The sequence below is a fragment of the Brassica rapa genome, chromosome A09, assembly GCF_000309985.2.
Source record: "Brassica rapa cultivar Chiifu-401-42 chromosome A09, CAAS_Brap_v3.01, whole genome shotgun sequence".
Lineage (NCBI taxonomy): Eukaryota > Viridiplantae > Streptophyta > Magnoliopsida > Brassicales > Brassicaceae > Brassica > Brassica rapa.
Window position 1 is genome coordinate 35,535,849 of NC_024803.2, and position 16,813 is coordinate 35,552,661.

Genomic DNA, 16,813 nt, shown 5'->3' on the forward strand with positions numbered 1-16,813 from the left:
AGATTCAGTGTTTTAGATAAAATCATTGGTCGAGTGTCTTATCCCGAATAAGAAAATTTTAGTGAGTGAGAGGAAAGTAGTATTGTTGGGATGTAATGCTCGTGTGTAGATTCAGGTTTGATTGTCTATGATCATCAGTTTTGGCTAAGCATGTAACAAATTCTTGATCAATCAAAGTATTATTCAGATGACAGAAAAAGAAAGAGGGGTCAGTTGTGATATTTTGAATAAATTGTTAGGTCTTTATTTATGAAACAAAGAATCTTTCAATGAAACTGTATAACCTGATGACAAAACAACATCGTTAAATCTCTATACAATCGACCCTTTTGTAAGAATGAATGTGTAGTAGAAGAACAAAAAGAAGTTAAAACGTGTCAGTGATGATCAACTCGGAACCGACATACCAATATAGCCAACTCCAACAATAAAGAAAGCAGTGGACTGCAAGAAAAGGTATACATAAAGGTATGTCTTCCCAAACACAAAGTCATAGTATCCACATATGAATAGATACATCCCAACCATTATCTCTCGCCATCTGAGTCTGCAAAAACATTCGACCACATCACAATCACATCATTGTACTAACAACTTGTCATATGTCATGCAAGAAAATGATCAAACCTTTCAGGAAAGCTGTAGTGAGTAAGTAGGTTTTCTCTGAGAGTGTTATACTCTCCTAGCTTCTGTGTCACAACCCATTCTTTAACTCTACTCGTCTCTAGCAACCCAATGAGAGTTCCTTTACTCCTATGCATCGCCATAACGTTCTCAAACAAGATCCAATACAGTATTAGGTAGAATGATTTTGGTGTTGCAATGGCGTTGAGGATAGTGATGGTAGCTGGAATGTAGATAGTTGTCCACTTAGGAACTTCTATTTCAGGGAATATAACGGTAGCAGGCAAGATCAGACAGTAGAAGACGAATGTGAAGATGTGTACAACAATCTTCCTTACAAAGAAGAAGTTGTATATCAAGTAAGCCTTCTTCCATAAAGACACATTCTGTATCAAACAATATAAGGTCATATAGCTTTACTTGTGCTCCAAGAAAGTCAGTTTTAAGGGTTTATGTGATGTACTAACCTCCTTTTTGATGATCTCCATGGCCATTTTCTTGAAGAGGTTCGCTGGACCACAAGACCAACGATGCTGTTGATACCGATATGCTCTAAATGAGCTTGGTAGCTCGTTGCTCACCTGTAACCACAAACTTTTTTTAGGTCATTTACAGTACAAGTTAAGTCAATGGTCTTACTCCAAATGGGAAGTTTGTTAATTTTAGACCTTAATGTTGTCGACAAACACAAACTTCCAGCCGTTTAAGTAAGCCCTAACTGCTAAATCCATGTCCTCAACGATCGTGCGGTCCTGCCATCCACCAGCCTCATTCAAAGCTGAGATTCTCCACACACCAGCAGTACCTAAAAGTCAACGATGTTCCTTGAATAATGATCAGATAATACAAAACACACAAAGGAGCTTTGGTATTTGATGTTCCACCGTTGAATCCAAAGAACCCATGCATGGAGGATCCAGACTTCTGCTCCACAGCAAAATGGTAGTTAAGAGACATCTCTTGTATTCTTGTCATACAACACTCATCTGCATTCACTGTCAAAGCACAACAAACAAAGCAAGATCAATTGAACAAATCGACTAGTAACCGGTCTTTAGCTAACTTTAAAGTAAAGAAGAAAGATCTTACCGTATTTCCAACCGGCTTGTACAAGAGCTATCTCAGAGTTATGTGCAAGAAAAGGAACAGTACGTTCAAGAAAATCAGATTCAGGCTGAAAATCTGCATCGAATATAACAACAAACTCGCATCCTTCCACATAACTATGCTTCATTCCTGCAGTGAGAGCTCCTGCTTTGTACCCGTTTCGACTGTTTCTAACCTCTGACTTTATGTTTATGCCCTCACTCGCCCATTTCTTACACTCTAATCTAACCAGCTCCTATTTTATTTCCAATAAAAACCCTTTGTCACATTGTTATAACCGAGGCTGAACACAAAGATCAATGTAGATTCAAATGGGTTTATAGAAAAGACCTTACTGTGTGGATCAGTTGAGTCATCGAGCACTTGAACAATCATCCTATCCAATGGCCATGATAGCTTGCAAACCGCTCCTATCGAAAGTTGGCACACCTGTAGAAAAATTATCAGTAGTGAAACAGAGTGCTCTGTTTTTTGAAACAGAGTGCTCTGTTTTTGGGTTAGAAACCAAGTCAAACCTCTTTTTCGTTGTAGATTGGGATTTGGATGAGAACCATTGGATGATTACTTGAAGGAGCTAGCTCAACGTCATCGGTCTTGAAAGATTCCCATCTGAGAACTTTCTCAGGCGTTCGTCCACGTAATTTGACAATGGCTACAACTATAGCCATGTAAGATGCATCTATAAACAACAACAGAGAGATGACCTGGCATAGATTCACCAAAACATTCAGAATCGGTACGAGGAAGATGAATCTTGTTTGCTCTAGTACATATCCGATCACTCCCAAGAAGTTCATGTCAGCGAACAAACCATCCGAAGATGTCGCCATCGCGGAACACTTGAGACTTGACAACACAGACACAGAAGAGACAAGAGCAAAGAGAAAGCTTTAAAATCTCTTCCTCCTGAAAGAGAAATGAGCTTCAGGAAGATCAGGAGACATTCTTTTTGGCTTTACTACCTTGTCTTTTTGATTTAGTAAAAGTCTTTGTCTATTTCATTAATATAATCAAAAGTAGACATGTATAGACGTGATCATAAAAGTTAAAATTAAATGTGTTTTGGTTGAGCTGGAATTGGTTGTTTCCACATCTCACCATGTCTTAGTTCTTATGTTGAGATTTGTATATTTTATGAGATAATCAGAATCTGACTTTTGTTTAGATTTTAAATGTCTAATTAGATTAGTAATCGCTGCATAGTTGGACCCGTCAATGATAGCTACTCTTTTAAATTAGTTTAAATGCTCATAACAACTACACCCTCAAGAGATAACTGATAGATATGCCCCCCTAAGGATGGATAGCTATCCAAATTTTGTAATATTTGGTAAGAAAAAAGCTAAGAAAATACTATAGATTATCTTATCTTTCAATTTTCTTAATTCCAAATATATATATCATTCAATTATTTACATGTGTGAATTGTCACTAAAGACAAGCGGTTTAGATGGGCCCTCTCTCATCAATGCAAACAACGACTAATCACTTGCAAAGTCAATGATTAGTAGACCATAGCAGGATAGAAAAATGTAAAAGCTTATAAAAACTTGTTCATGAGCTGTAACTTGTACCTTGGTAAATAAAGTTAAAAAAAACAAGTTTTTAAGTAAGGCCTCAAAATTTACCCAAATAAATTAAAAAGGCCTAAAATGGGCTTTAAGTGAACCAGTTGCGGTTGTGTTCCTCTTCTACAAGATATGATCACGTGGTTGAAGAAGAGAACCTAATCTTGTATTCTCTTCTCTGCTTAGAGCTTCACTGCCACAAAACACAAAGCTCCTTTCCCTCTTCGTCTTCTTCCATATGCATCGCTCTTAAGAATTACGTTCATCTCTATTCAAAATGCCCGTCGCTGTAAACGCCGGCTTGACTTCTCCGGTAAGTATTCTTCTTCTTCTTCTTTAATAACCATAAGATTCGTGGAACTGGGTTTAATCTTGGTAAAGCTTGATACTTTCACATGAGCTTTTGCTTGATTTGCTGAAACTAACAATACCAATCTTCTCTCTTTGAAGCTTCATAACAGATCCCACCCCGTTGTAAGATTCTCAACACAAGTCACAACGTTAAAGCCTTCACCTTTAACGTTCCACACATCTCCAAGTTCGTTACTTTCAAGCAAAAGGAGATTGGTTGTGTCTTGTTCGAAGACAAATGACGATTCCATCACGACAACATCGGTCAACGTCCCTCCTCCACCCTCTCCGGATTCTTCAAGCAAACCCGTTGAATCAAGCAACAACAACGGTTCAGCGAAAAGAGCACCGTTGACAGCAAGAGAGAGGCTAAGAGCAGCTCGTGTGCTTAGCCGATACACAGAAGCGACACCGAAACCATCAAAACCCAAAATGGGTAGCCAAATCTTGGAGGTGCTCAAGGAGAGTGATAAGAAATCGAATAGGAAACCGGGTTTACCCGAAGCTCCGACCAACATGCTTGATGATAGCAAGAGAGGTATGCCGAAGAAAGGATTAACCTTTGATCTACCTGGAAGTGCAGATATACTGGTGATTGCTTTTTCGTTTGTGTTTATAAGCACGGTGATGTTTGCTACCACTTATGTTGTCTGGAAACTTGGTGGCATTCACTTCAATGAGAACTAAAGATAAGATCTTTGGACAAGTTTCCAGAGTTTGGAAACTATTGAACAGAGATTCAAAGAGTTGTAGTTGACATGTATACTTGGGGAAGTTTATCACTTGGCAAAGATGGCTTGATTGTATACTGTGTAGTAGTAGTTCACATAATTTTGTCATTACATAATCTCTTCCTGCTTTATATTCAGTTTTAAGTTTTAACCTTTACATTTATTTATTTATTTTTTTGAACAACTCCTTTACATTTATTTATACCCAAGAAAAGGCGATGCATCCATATGTTTGAACCCCGAGTCCCCGACCCAAGAAAGAAGTCTTCAAAGTTCTACCACCAAAGTATAACGAGTAAAAGTTGAGAGTATTATTTAGAGATTTGGGAATTGGGTGAGATAAGCATATAGGTTATTTGTTACAACATATTATTTTACTAAAATAATTTAAAAACTGATTACATGATACAAAAATTGGATAAATGAAATACAACGAGGACTTATGTGGTACTTTTCACATTAAAAATTAAATGAAAGGAGGCACTCTAAATTATTTATACTTTGCCAAAATGTTGGTAGTTTGGTACTACAAGAGAGTTGTGGTTCTTTTGTCTTGGGTTTAGACCATTGTCAATACAATTTTTTTTTTTTAAATCATGACTTTCAAAACACTAGAGTTTGGACCTAGTGGGGCTTAAACAAAAACAAGTTGGTTATTAAGCTATTACAATTTACAAATAGAGTAACTCTGTTATAGAACTGGATTTGTTTCAACAGTTAACTCCGTAATAAAGTTACTATATAATAGAGTGAAATATGGATGAATGTTGATTTTTTACTATATATTTGGAGTAAAAAACAATATTCATCTATATTCTACTATATTATAAAATAACTCTATTACGAAATTAACCATTGAAGCAAATTCAACAAAGTTATTCTATTTTATAGTAAAATATAAAAGAAATTATAGAGCACTCATTTTTTTTTTTTTTGAACAAATAGAGCACTCTATTTTAAAGTAAAATATAAAAGAAATTATAGAGCACTATTGCAGATGACAACAAAAACACTCATTTTCCCTGATACTAATACACAAAAGCTTTTAACAAAGGCCTGTTGTTTTATTATGGGGGTAATAGGCCCAGCTACTCTAATCACAGGCCCATCAATACTGTCTTCTTCCAAAATCTTCCAGTTAAACCCTACTACACCAAAACAATCTCTCATTTTACTGATAATCTCCGGCGCCTTAAATTCAACGATGTCTATTATCCGGCGATGCCTTAAAGAAGCAACCAATTCGAGATTCCTCCCTCAATCAATCTCCGGACGTTCGTTCTCCACCGTAAACACCAATCCAATTGCTCCTCCTCCTCGTCGCCGCACCACCACTGAGTTCGATAACCTCATCTACGAAGCAGGAAACTCCGGCGACTTCGAAGCCGTACGCCGTCTCCTAAACACCCGCGTCGTGAACGCCTGTTTCAACACCACCGCAACTTTCAAGTTCCTAACCAACACCGCTTCTTACGCCTCCTCGCTCGAGGATCTCCGCCGCGTTTTACCTCAGACCGACGCCGGCTACACGCGGAAGCACGCCTACGAAACGCTCATCGCTCGCCTCTGCAAGCTCGGCCGCGTCGACGACGCGCTGGTCCTGATCAACGACATGGCAGTCGGGAGATTCGGTCTCTCGTCGTGCACGTTCCATCCGATTCTGAACGCGCTCACGAAGAAGAGCAAGATCGAGGAAGCTTGGCGCGTGGTGGAGGTTATGAGATCTCACGCGGTTCCGATGGACGTGACGGCGTATAATTACTTTTTGACTTCGCACTGTTACGACGGTGACGTGGCGGAGGCGAGCGAGGTGTTGAGGAAGATGGAGGGGGAAGGGATGGAGGGGGACACGCGTACTTACGACGCGCTTGTGTTGGGCGCGTGTAAGTCGGGGAAAGTGGAGGCGGCGATGGTGATACTGAGGAGGATGGAGGAGGAAGGGTTGCCGGTATTGTACTCTACTCATGCGCACGTTATCGGGGAGATGGTGGAGTGTGGCTATTATGCGCAGGGTGTGGAGTTTGTGATGACGTACGCTGGGAAAGATCAGAGGTTGGATGAGGAGAGTATGGGGAGTTTGGCTAGTAAGCTTGTGAAGAGAAAGAGGTTTAAGGAAGCCAAGTTGGTTTTGAAGGAGATGAGTGTGAGAGGGTTGAGGATGGGAACTGCTTTGCGTGAGTTTTATGAGAAACAATGTGATTGATTCAAAGGGCCAAACATGCACAAGCGTGTCACTTAACAGTTAGAGACAGAACGGAACACATTGGATATAGAATGGTGGAACGATTGTGTTTAATTTACAAGGGAAGCAGCAACATTTACATTACAGGCAGACACTACCTACTGTTTATTTGCAGCATATGTGCTGTATTACATGAAACTTTCTACTCTGGGAGGCTTAGATTATTGGATAGAGTTAGTTTCGAGAAACATGTACTTGTTCAAGTTGAATGTGAGATCCATTGAGTTTGTAGTTCCAGTACCAGCTTCCTGTTTCCCTTACCTCTTCTTCTATTGCTTCCAAGTTGATGCTTAAACCTGAATCTATCACCAAATCAATCAATACTAGTGTCAGCTTTGCCTGGTTTCTTATGTATCATTGCTTTTTTTAATAGAGTTCACTGACCTGGACTTCTTCCTCGTGTGATTTTCAGTCTGTGGCCATCAGGTACTTCAAAAACATGGTTTCCCTGTATCATCCACCAAGAGAGAGTATATATCACTTCATTTAGAGTAGAGACTCTAATCTCTGTTTTGCACATTCGAGTTACTGTACCTCTATAGTTACATTGCTGGCTTCGAACTCTGCATTTCCGTGCAATATGATTTTACAAGTCTCGAGCCGGTTCACATCGTTTCTCCAGTAAACATTTGATTTACTGTTCCAATCGATTCCTCGGTTCACGACTTTGACGTTATGCAGTTTGCATTTCCCACACCTACCAAAAAAAATAAAAGTTTCTTGTGAGTTCAGAATGCAAGTACAAGAATGTTATCAACAACTGATCTAACCTTAGTCCGTATTGTAATATTGGTTCACCCTTTTCGTTAATTGTTGTTGAACCCATGGCATTTTCAGCATTGATGACCAGGCTACCATCAACCTATGCGACATGAGCTGATTTTGTATTTACGAAACTCAAAACAATGAAAGCAATGCTAAATATAGTTGGCAGAGAATAAAACTTTAAGAACCTCAACATTGTTCCATGAGAACTCTGCAATCTCTAGTTGCAGTTCTGAGCAACTGGAAATTGACCCTCCCTTGAACTGCAACAATGGTAAAAAAAAAAAAAAGAACAATTACAGTAAAGGCTTTGCTACGATTTTTGAAAAGCATAAAACAAAAGCAGAGTGCACTTTCTAGTGTCAAGAATCGACTTATTGACTTACTTTCTGTCTTGAAACTTCCCAAAGAGGACCAAGAGCAGGATGCAGAAGGATTAGATACGGTGGTGGGGAATCCACATATTGATCATTAGGTTCAACCTGGAGAAGTAGAATACCACTATTAATTCTTGAATTCCTTTTTAATAAGACACGTAAAACAAGTCGTATAAAGAGATGATAATAAAATAGCGATGATAATAAAAACAAGTCGTATAAAGAGATGTATGTATGAACTAACCATGGGAATTTTAATATCACATTCTGTAAGGAGGTCATATGCATTTCGGAGTATATCCAACAATGCACCATCTGGTGTCTGTAAGGAAAAAGATAAAGTTGAAAATTAGATCAATTACATTTGAGTAAATAAATTAACGCAATGATACAAGAGAATAAGACAAAGAAGGGCTACGCAAGTGGTAAGAGAAAGATAACCTGGTGTAATGCAGCACTTGCGTGTGGTTTCTTCTTCTTAGCTGATGAAGTGACCCTCCTACGTTCGTTGTACACAATATATGTATCCAGTTTGTCTGGTAAGATCATATTAAGAGAGTAATCAACACCTATTTTCAGGCATACAGTCAAAACTCCGCAACTTATTTAAATAACTCTACCTTCTAGGCTGCCCTGGCATCTAGATGTAAATTTATTTGAGAAACTGTCTGCTATGTTTTGCATCGTGCACTCCAATCTACCTCCCATAACGCTGCCCAAGAAGGAAAATAGTAAGAACGTTGCTGACTATAACAAGGAGTCCAAAGGAACTGGAATGATTCCATTTTAGCTACGCAGTAGTCTAGATATGACGAGAAGAATGGTGACTATAACAAGGGAACATAAGTCAGCATAAGTGTTCAAATCATACAAACCTGTGATAGTCTCCGTACTGATCAATGTACTCAATTCGCTTCTTTGTATTGAGAACCATGTTTGGCAAACTTTTTACGTTACTGCTCGACCCAATTGATTCGGCAGAATGTAAGTCTACATATAGAATGTTTGTATTGGCAGGGAAATCAGCCTGCAAACTTCAGAAGCAAAAAAATAAATTATGAGGATTGATAAAGGTTCACGTTAATAAGTAGCACTAGATCTAACCAGAGAACAGAAAGAACGCCTAAAACTAAAGTCAGCCAACAAAAGTGTAGATAAATTACAGCTAGAAGAAAGATAAATGCACTTTTAAGTATGAACAAACTCAATGACAGAAATCTCATACCCATTAACAGTTGGGGATCTGTTGGAGATTCCAAATTTATCAAATTCAGTGTACTCAATGCATGATATACCATACTCCCACTTCCCATCAAGATTCTTCTTCTCCATCAATACATTAATTCCTTCCGTAGCTCCAGCATTTCTTTTACATGATGCAAACCCAAGTTTCTGTCACATTAAGATTCACAACATATCAAGGTTTGTGGTAGTCTTTTCAAGCTCAAAAGGAAATCATTTCACTTTTCTTATCTTGAAATGGTAGAGAGGTGATAACCCATAGTTAATATAGTTAACTTCAATGAAAACTAAGTAAACAAAGTTTGAGGCCTATGACCACTAGTATGCGAGTTTGGAAAGCATAGCTCATATTTCTACAGGAACTTATCCATCACATGTACGCTAAAGAAACTTTACTACGTGATATAGAAATCTTTTTCAACCCCAGCGAACATGGGACCATTTGCAATCAACACCAGATTCTCATCCTTCTCGTCACCAAAACTGACATTATTAATCTTTTGTATCTATGTCTAGTGTGTGATTTCTAAATATAGAATGCAAGCCTACCTTCTTATACCGTAAACCAATCCCAGCGAGGGCCAAGAGAGTCACATCTGTGGCAGCGACAACATTACTGCAATATCGCAACTATCAACACTAAATCCAGAGTTCCAAGAAGTTCTGATTTTACTTTAGTGAACAACTGCACAAGGTATAAGTGACTAACCTAACTTGCCGAACCGTTGCTCCTTTTCTTCCATGGTCATTGAACCATTTAAAGACACCTTTGTCATAAGCCAATTTCCAAATCACACCATGACCACCAGGTTTACTAACAGGCACGAAGGGCTTTGATACTATCCATTGGCCATCTTCAGCGCTGACAGCTGGGACGAGGGGCTAAAAATCAAATGCAGTTTTAATCGTGAGTATACTGAAGATACAGCTGTAGCCAAAAAGGGTATACATGAAACAGAAGAAAAATTATGTACATTTCCTATACCTGTTCAAAGAGTTGGAAATTTGATTCACCTCTTCCGAACCATTTGAGCCTTTTACAAAGCGAGCTAACATGCTCATGGTTCTTCTTTGCAGCACTCGTCATAATGGCAACGGGTGTCACACATTGCTTTCGATAAAGTTTGAAGTAAAGGAACTCTCTGGCCTATAAATTACAACAAGTAAAAAGGATAAACAAATAACGTTACTACCTCACATGAACAAACACTGTTGTTCATATTCCCTTTCATTCACTCGAGTAATCTCAAGTAATAAGTGAACATGTACCTGAAGGTCTCTAATAAGCCCCTCCAACAAAGTTCGTCCACAATGGGTAAGCATTGCTGCAGGAAGACATTCTCCTGTTTCCGGATCAACCAAACCCAATCTGTCTGCTGCACCTCCTAGGGGATATATTTCACCAAGGTCTGGCAATCCCTAATACGCATACCAACTTATAATTCAGAAAGCAAAAAAACAATATTCAGTTTAACACTGAAAGAAATAGTACCCATACTAACCTCAATTCCCCATAGTGCAGCCTGGGAGGCATATTCTTTCTCTTTCGTAAGGTCAAGAACGCTAGGAGTGTGCATTTCTAAGTACTGGCAACCCAAAGATTCTTCAACAAGATGTGACCGGTTAGTATTATGCTTCTTAGTCGATTGGTGAAGAAGCTCAAGAACCATAACTTGATATCTGACAAACAATCATGCATGTCTTACTAGTGAATACATCAAAGAAAGAAATAGCATTCTAAGAGCATTTGTAACTGAACCCGAACCAAACCCCAACCGAAAAACCTAAATCCATACCCAATTGGATCATGTAGAACAGTACTTTTGGTTATAACCCAATCCGAACAGGAAAAACTTGAGCCCGAAGTATTATTAACCAAACCCGAACATATATAAACCCCCCAAATGGTGGGGGCCTAATGTATCCAGAAACTTGATCCGAATCCGAAATATTATTAACTAACCAGAGCCAGCCATAAATATATTAAAATCCAAATGGGGTCTATGCCTAAGCATTCTTTCTACTCCTAGTGGAAGTTTCTGAAATAGAGGAGGTTAAGAATTAATACCCGATGATTCCTCCAATGCAGTCGTAGAACTGTTCAATCTCACCCAGAAACGTCAAGAACTTTCTAAAGTGAGCAACGTTCTCCGCCTCTAAAACTCTACTTCTATCTTTATAGCCACTACTGTTCACATCGAAACGCTCTATCATCTCAACCAACGCGTAAAGCGCGGTCTTCACGGAGCTTCTCACTGTATACTCTTCCTCTTCCTCAAATGTTTCCTCGTAACCAACACAGAGCGCGTGTTCCTGCCCCGCCGCGATCACGCACTTGACGAGAAACATCTCTCTCGAATCCAAACCAAGCGAGCCTAAAACCTTCGATAAGCCGCCTCGATTCTCGCTGAAGAATCGACGGACTCTGGAGTCGGAGTCGATGACCGCTTCCTTCCTCCGTTGGTCGTTAGAAACGTCTAGTTTCGTTAGGAGAGACTTGAGCCGATCGATTTCCGATGAGAAATCGTCGGATTCGGGAGGAGTCGGCGTGGAGTACTCGACGGGCACGGTGGAGACACGTGTCGCCTGGTGGTTACATTGCTGCGAGGGAGAACGAGACGAAGGAGAAAGCAGATTTGAAAGGCTTTTTGAAAAGGAGGAGGAGAAGGTGGAGGAGGAAGAAGAAGTGGCTGGTTGGAAGTGCGAGAAGAAGGAGAGGTGGTTGTGGTTGTGGAGAAGCGGAGAAGTTTGAGGATTAGCCATGGGCGAGAGAGGAGGAGGTAACAGAGGAGGAGGAGTGTGTGTGGGGTTTTTGAAGAGGACCCGGAGGAGGGATAAGGAGAGATACTCGAAGCATATACTCTTCTCCTCCTCCCCTAAGCTCTTTCGATTTTGCTTCCTTTTTTTATTTTATTTTTTTATTTGTTTTTTTGAATGTAATCCAATTATCAGCGAAGGAGCTGATTGTGTAGACGATGTGTGATTGTCGTGCGATGCAATCTTTAATCTGACGGTCCACATGGCATTGCTTTGGATTACGCCGATGGGGCCATGTTCATGCCGACTTCTTGGGTAGCATATTTACATGGGCCGATGGGCGTTTTATTTTATCAGCATTTTCCTAAATATGTTGTTTGATTATAAGCTACGAAATTTCGCATGTGTTTTTTTAAAGATAGGTTATGAATTTCACTCATTCAAAACTTCATGAATTCAGGTATTATCCAATTCTTGTATTTCTTTTCTCTCTCTTTTTTTTGAATAATCAGAGAACGTTTTGAACCAAAGTATCTCCCTGTCCGAACCCCTATCTGTAGTTTCTCAGGGTCCATTACCAACTTGCAGTACTTGTTTCGCCTCCAGCATCACAACAATCTATTGTACTACTTGGTACTAGCTGTATCAACGCCAAGCCTCATCCTCGGCTATATTTTCTGATCGAGAAATCTTTATGATGGTGTTTATCAATGGTACTTGGAACACGATTGATTGGAATTTGATGATAATAACTAATTTACAAATACAATAACACAAGAATATGCATTACCAAAAACGAGTATTACCGTGATCACGAATTCTTTCACCAGAATTTTTGAGTCGTTAAAGAAACTAGCATAGATTTATATATAATGCCTAAAGACAAGTAAAGAGCTCCCAACGAGACGCAAGAACACACACACAAACTTCACATTTATAATAATACTTACAGATTCGTTATGAAGCAACGTAGTACTCTTTTTTCACGCAGTGGACAGCACTTCCAGCTCTGCCCACCAAAGAGCTGAAAGTTTCGGAATAGCATCGTCCGGTGACAATCCTGTGATCTCTCGTAACCTCCCTGTGACTTCTTTCATCGTCGGTCTTTGTTTCGGGTCTGCCCTTACACAGCTTTTTACCACTTCGCCTATACTCTCAATCTTCTCATCAAAACATTCCAGCGTTGGATCCACCATCTCCCTCAGAGTCTTTCCTCTCAAGAAATCAGCCAAACCTGTATCTACCGAGTCACCTTTTCTAACAGACTCCGGGAGTTTCCCGGTCATCAGTTCGAATAACAGCAAACCAAAGCTGTGGACGTTGTCTTCTTGGGTTGTGACTGAGATGTGCGTATCTATGAGTGCATTGGTGCTGGTTTCTGTCTCCGATGGACCCTTTAGGTAACCGAAGTTGAAATCTGCGATTTTGACTGCGTAATCCTCTGTGAGTTGAACTGATGATGAGATAAGATTGCTGTGGACTATAGGTGGCTTAAGCCCGTGCATATGGTCAAGGCAATACGCTACACCCATTGATATTCTAAGCCGCATTATCCAGTCCAAGTGTTCTGATTCTTTATCTGCAAAAGAAAAAGTAATATTGTTAAGGAAAAGAGACAATTCATGTGAGTAAAGAGTTTTTTTTTTGCTTACAGTGTAAATGTTCAAAGACAGATCCGTTTGATGCATATTCAAAGACCAAGATCCTAGTGAAAGGCTCATCTTCTTCACAGTAACCGAGAAGGTTGACAAAGTTCTTGTGGTTTATCTTGGATAGCATTTCAATCTGAAATTATCAAAAGAACATAAAAAACGATAAGACGATGACCCTTTTTAGAAAATAGAAGGGAACTGGTAGACAGTGAATACCTTCTTTCTGAACTGCATTTCAATGTTATTAGTCCATTCTTTGGCAGAAGCAGTAGCAACAGAAGCCACTGCTATTTCCACCCCAGTTGATAGTGTCCCTTTGAACAATGTACCAATAGGACAAGATCCAATGACATTGCTGAAATCTTCACAAGCAGCTTCAATCTCAGATCTTTTCAGTTTTGGGACACCTAAGTAAGACAATCAGACAAGAAGTTTAACTTCAATATTCCAGAACAAACAATGCCACTTTACATGATGTATCAAGTGAGTAAGAAAATTGAATTACCAGTTATGAACACTTTCTGAAGCTGTCCACTAAGACCTGTACTCCAAGGATTCACAGATTTGCCAGCTTTACTTTTGAAAAAGAAGAGACCAGTAGCTAAAAGAAGCAAAAACACAGCACCGCCTACGCAGCCAGCCACAACGGGAACCATGCTGCTTGAAGAACTTCTTACACTAGGATTTTTTGAAAGAGGCACAGAATGAGGTGGAGCAGAAGAAACATGCAGGGCAGGTGGACTTCTCCGTGGTGGATGCAATGCTGAAGATTTTCTGGTAGTAGTACCTCTATGAGAAGGAACAGAAGATGACGCTGGTGCAAGAGCTGCCACAGGAGGACGGTCCTTGTTCAAATGGGTGTATGGGTTACGGAAACGGCCAAGTAACTTCCTGTGGAAACTAACACCTCTCCTAGAAGAAAAAAAGGTAAAATGAAAATGAGTTTACGACAGAGGAGATAGCAAAATGATTATGTCGACTAATATAAATGCACACACTGACAACAACTTCTTTTCTACAAAAGTGAAGATTCAAGATTTAGAAAGAGTATAAGTTCACTCTCTAACAATCTAAAAGCGTAGTGTTGAAGTTGTAGATCTACTATACCCAACTACATTGATGTTGATGCCCCAACCAGAATTCATTTTTCAACACATGTCTCAACTTCCACATTCAAATCAATCAAGTTGCCATGTAACATTTTTTTTTTCTTTCTATATGATGTTCTGAGCACGTAGGTAAACCCAAACTATGTTAAATCAACTCTTCTTTTCGAAAACAAACGAACTTGAACATGTGAACTCTTAAACCCTTAAGCTAATCCAAGAGATTGAGCCACTAAACCAACTATTATTAGTTCAATGCACATAACAAACACATAGCAGATACTAAAACAAGTGAGTTTGCCTTCAAGAATGAACTTAAGTGAAAAGCAATCACATATAAAAATAAATCCAAAAAAGCTGCTGAGACTTACAAATCTAAGGCGTCTCTATCATCAATCCGTAGATCTCTCGTCACACCTGAAAGAGGAGAGGAAAACAAGTTTAATCAGGAGCTCGCTTCCATTTATAGGCAAGGTGAAACAAAAATAGAAACGAGAACCGATTGTTACCTTCTTCGTTTCCCAGCGAAAAACACGAATCGAAGCTCAAAATCGCTAGAAAAATCATTAGAGTACGCATTTCGAGCCTTAATCGAACAGATTTCCAGTTCGTACTCATCGTCAAACCCAAAAAAAACAACGAGAAGACGACAGACAGCTGGATATAGGATTTAAGCAGCACGAAGTAAGCTAAGGAAGCTGAGAAAATCGAATCTCGATCTGCTGAAGACGAAGAAAGCTAGCTAAGAGGTTGAGTTCGCATGGCTGCTGATTTGTGAGAGAGAGAGAGAGAGAGAGACAGAGAGAGAGAGAGAGAGAGACGACTTTTCAAGATTTTTATTTTTTTCTTCGGCACAATTAAAAGTATTTTTAAAGCGCGTGTCCCCGTGGTTTGGCCGATAATAAATTACTCCATAAAGGATGTAAGCAATAACTTCTTCTTGTTGACAAACACACAACTCTAAATAAAATAAATAAAATCTACAATAATTTCTTTTTTTTTTTCTTTCTCATGAATTTTTTTTTTTAATTATGTTAAGCGATAATAGAGAATGAGATTAGCATTTATCGTTGTAAAGATTAATGTTTGATTGGCGGCATCTCTTTAAACGTGTATGATAATGACGGTTTATATTATATTAACTTTGGTGTATAATAAAAACAAACACAAGACAACATGTAAAAAAAAAAAGAGGAGAATCTATGGACCTAAAAGATGCCAGAGCTAAAAAGGATTCAAAAGAAGAGGCCAAAGCCACCCCACCACCGTCGATTAAGACTTTTGCCGTTAGCCTGTGGAAATGTTTTTTTTTTCTTTTTTTTTTGTAGGTTGTTTACCAGAAAATGAGGGAAAAAACATATAATAACGAAAATGATGGTAGGGTCTATGTGCCACGTGGTTTTTTGTTTTGGTGTGTGAGGGTAATATGGATGATTGAAGTTGAATGATTGTGTTATTGTTATGGTCTTGTGGATTAATAATAGTATTTGAGTTAATAATAAGTACGTGGAGGAGTTTCTGACTAATTCAACGTGGAGGTTTTTGCTTCGCTGTTAGTTTCTTCGTTTTCAATCCAGCTTCGTTGCCATGTGGGTTAGGGGTGGGCGTTCGGGTACCCGTTCGGGTTCGGGTCGAGTATTTCGGATTTTCGGGTATTTCGGTATAGAGGTGTAGAACCCGTTCGGGTATTTCTGTACTTCGGATCGGGTTCGGGTATTTTTAGTTCGGTTTCGGTTATTTCAGATCGGGTTCGGATATTTAGATTTTGAAAAAAAATATTAAAATTTTCATTTTTCAAATTTCTTGTATTTAAATATATAACTTTCACTTAACTATTTTTTGTATTTTTAATAGATTGAATGGTTAATAGATTTGGACATAACATTTTCAAACTAAAAAGACATTAATTTGGTTATTGTTTTTAAATTTTGGATGTAACTTTTTGTTAATTATTGAAATAAAAAGTTTGACATGTATTTTAAGTGCATAGCAAATCATCTTCTACGTAATTGTATGTATATCATATGAATTTAAAATATGTGTAGTATCAATATAAATATTTTATATAAAATGAAAGATGTAAATTAAAAATATAAGGTTAATTATACATATGTTCGGTTATCTTCGGATATCCATTCGGGTTCGGATATTACCCGTTCGGATTCGGATATCCAATCTCTCCTAATTTAATACCCGTTCGGATATTTTGCTACTTCGGTTCAGATTTCGGTTCGGGTTTTTCGGATCGGGTTCGGGTGCCACTTCGGATTTCGGGTAAAGTGCCCACCCCT

The 16,813-nt window shown here is 38.9% G+C and overlaps 5 protein-coding genes and 1 long non-coding RNA gene across 8 annotated transcripts in view; 3 read left to right on the forward strand and 3 right to left on the reverse strand.

Annotated features, from left to right (window-relative positions):
* Nucleotides 1-8,194, forward strand: part of LOC117128386 — a 31,056-nt gene extending 22,862 nt beyond the window's left edge. The window contains exon 2 of the long non-coding RNA XR_004451684.1: nt 7,883-8,194. This is a non-coding gene — a long non-coding RNA (uncharacterized LOC117128386). The remainder of the gene's footprint in view (nt 1-7,882) is intronic.
* LOC103841503 (probable glucomannan 4-beta-mannosyltransferase 14) lies at nt 220-3,064 on the reverse strand. 2 transcript variants are annotated; one of them, XM_009118046.3, is made up of 8 exons: nt 2,247-3,064; nt 2,062-2,160; nt 1,714-1,966; nt 1,509-1,619; nt 1,293-1,429; nt 1,092-1,205; nt 628-1,010; nt 220-547 (listed from the first exon to the last, which is right to left on the reverse strand). In XM_009118046.3, the coding sequence occupies exons 1-8, from the start codon at nt 2,559-2,561 to the stop codon at nt 388-390; spliced, it is 1,572 nt and encodes a 523-aa protein (XP_009116294.1). In that variant the 5' UTR covers nt 2,562-3,064; the 3' UTR covers nt 220-387. The 2 variants fall into 2 exon arrangements, with proteins under 2 accessions (XP_009116294.1, XP_018510239.1); XM_018654723.2 differs by having other exon boundaries at nt 2,067-2,160; nt 2,247-2,455.
* Nucleotides 3,394-4,499, forward strand: LOC103841504. Its single transcript, XM_009118048.3, has 2 exons — nt 3,394-3,612; nt 3,750-4,499. The coding sequence occupies exons 1-2, from the start codon at nt 3,577-3,579 to the stop codon at nt 4,335-4,337; spliced, it is 624 nt and encodes a 207-aa protein (XP_009116296.1). The 5' UTR covers nt 3,394-3,576; the 3' UTR covers nt 4,338-4,499.
* On the forward strand, nt 5,364-6,879 carry LOC103841506 (pentatricopeptide repeat-containing protein At3g56030, mitochondrial). The gene has a single exon (XM_009118051.2). The coding sequence runs from the start codon at nt 5,379-5,381 to the stop codon at nt 6,582-6,584; it is 1,206 nt and encodes a 401-aa protein (XP_009116299.2). The 5' UTR covers nt 5,364-5,378; the 3' UTR covers nt 6,585-6,879.
* On the reverse strand, nt 6,633-12,105 carry LOC103841505 (UTP--glucose-1-phosphate uridylyltransferase 3, chloroplastic). Of its 2 annotated transcripts, none has more exons than XM_009118050.3 (17): nt 11,076-12,105; nt 10,510-10,687; nt 10,277-10,426; nt 9,993-10,154; nt 9,717-9,889; nt 9,557-9,623; nt 8,991-9,157; nt 8,641-8,799; nt 8,386-8,477; nt 8,207-8,301; nt 8,010-8,087; nt 7,775-7,870; nt 7,577-7,651; nt 7,394-7,485; nt 7,158-7,320; nt 7,008-7,071; nt 6,633-6,919 (listed from the first exon to the last, which is right to left on the reverse strand). In XM_009118050.3, exons 1-17 carry the CDS (start codon nt 11,768-11,770, stop codon nt 6,798-6,800), a joined length of 2,628 nt encoding a protein of 875 aa, XP_009116298.2. In that variant the 5' UTR covers nt 11,771-12,105; the 3' UTR covers nt 6,633-6,797. The 2 variants fall into 2 exon arrangements, with proteins under 2 accessions (XP_009116298.2, XP_009116297.2); XM_009118049.3 differs by having other exon boundaries at nt 6,633-6,925; nt 11,076-12,099.
* Nucleotides 12,106-12,492: 387 nt separating this feature from the next.
* On the reverse strand, nt 12,493-15,373 carry LOC103841507 (probable inactive receptor-like protein kinase At3g56050). The gene is made up of 6 exons (XM_009118052.3): nt 15,032-15,373; nt 14,894-14,939; nt 13,922-14,328; nt 13,633-13,823; nt 13,417-13,549; nt 12,493-13,343 (listed from the first exon to the last, which is right to left on the reverse strand). The coding sequence occupies exons 1-6, from the start codon at nt 15,138-15,140 to the stop codon at nt 12,748-12,750; spliced, it is 1,482 nt and encodes a 493-aa protein (XP_009116300.1). The 5' UTR covers nt 15,141-15,373; the 3' UTR covers nt 12,493-12,747.
* Between the last annotated feature and the right edge of the window lie 1,440 nt (nt 15,374-16,813).

What these genes read in the sequence shown, in the direction of transcription:
- LOC103841504 (XM_009118048.3), top strand. Translation starts at nt 3,577, where the DNA reads ATGCCCGTCGCTGTAAACGCCGGCTTGACTTCTCCG. An exon ending in ACGCCGGCTTGACTTCTCCG is followed by an intron (nt 3,613 to 3,749) that starts GTAAGTATTCTT and finishes CTCTCTTTGAAG; the next exon opens with CTTCATAACAGATCCCACCC.
- LOC103841506 (XM_009118051.2), top strand. Translation starts at nt 5,379, where the DNA reads ATGACAACAAAAACACTCATTTTCCCTGATACTAATACACAAAAGCTT.
- LOC103841505 (XM_009118049.3), bottom strand. Translation starts at nt 11,770, where the DNA reads ATGGCTAATCCTCAAACTTCTCCGCTTCTCCACAACCACAACCACCTC. An exon ending in GCAACGGTTCGGCAAGTTAG is followed by an intron (nt 9,624 to 9,716) that starts GTTAGTCACTTA and finishes GCGATATTGCAG; the next exon opens with TAATGTTGTCGCTGCCACAG. An exon ending in AGATCCCCAACTGTTAATGG is followed by an intron (nt 8,800 to 8,990) that starts GTATGAGATTTC and finishes TTGCTTCTGAAG; the next exon opens with TTTGCAGGCTGATTTCCCTG.
- LOC103841503 (XM_009118046.3), bottom strand. Translation starts at nt 2,561, where the DNA reads ATGGCGACATCTTCGGATGGTTTGTTCGCTGACATGAACTTCTTGGGA. An exon ending in CAATCTACAACGAAAAAGAG is followed by an intron (nt 2,161 to 2,246) that starts GTTTGACTTGGT and finishes ATTTTTCTACAG; the next exon opens with GTGTGCCAACTTTCGATAGG. An exon ending in TGTTTGTCGACAACATTAAG is followed by an intron (nt 1,206 to 1,292) that starts GTCTAAAATTAA and finishes TTGTGGTTACAG; the next exon opens with GTGAGCAACGAGCTACCAAG.
- LOC103841507 (XM_009118052.3), bottom strand. Translation starts at nt 15,140, where the DNA reads ATGAGTACGAACTGGAAATCTGTTCGATTAAGGCTCGAAATGCGTACT. An exon ending in GATAGAGACGCCTTAGATTT is followed by an intron (nt 14,329 to 14,893) that starts GTAAGTCTCAGC and finishes TTTTTCTTCTAG; the next exon opens with GAGAGGTGTTAGTTTCCACA. An exon ending in TGTCTTTGAACATTTACACT is followed by an intron (nt 13,344 to 13,416) that starts GTAAGCAAAAAA and finishes TTTCTTTTGCAG; the next exon opens with ATAAAGAATCAGAACACTTG.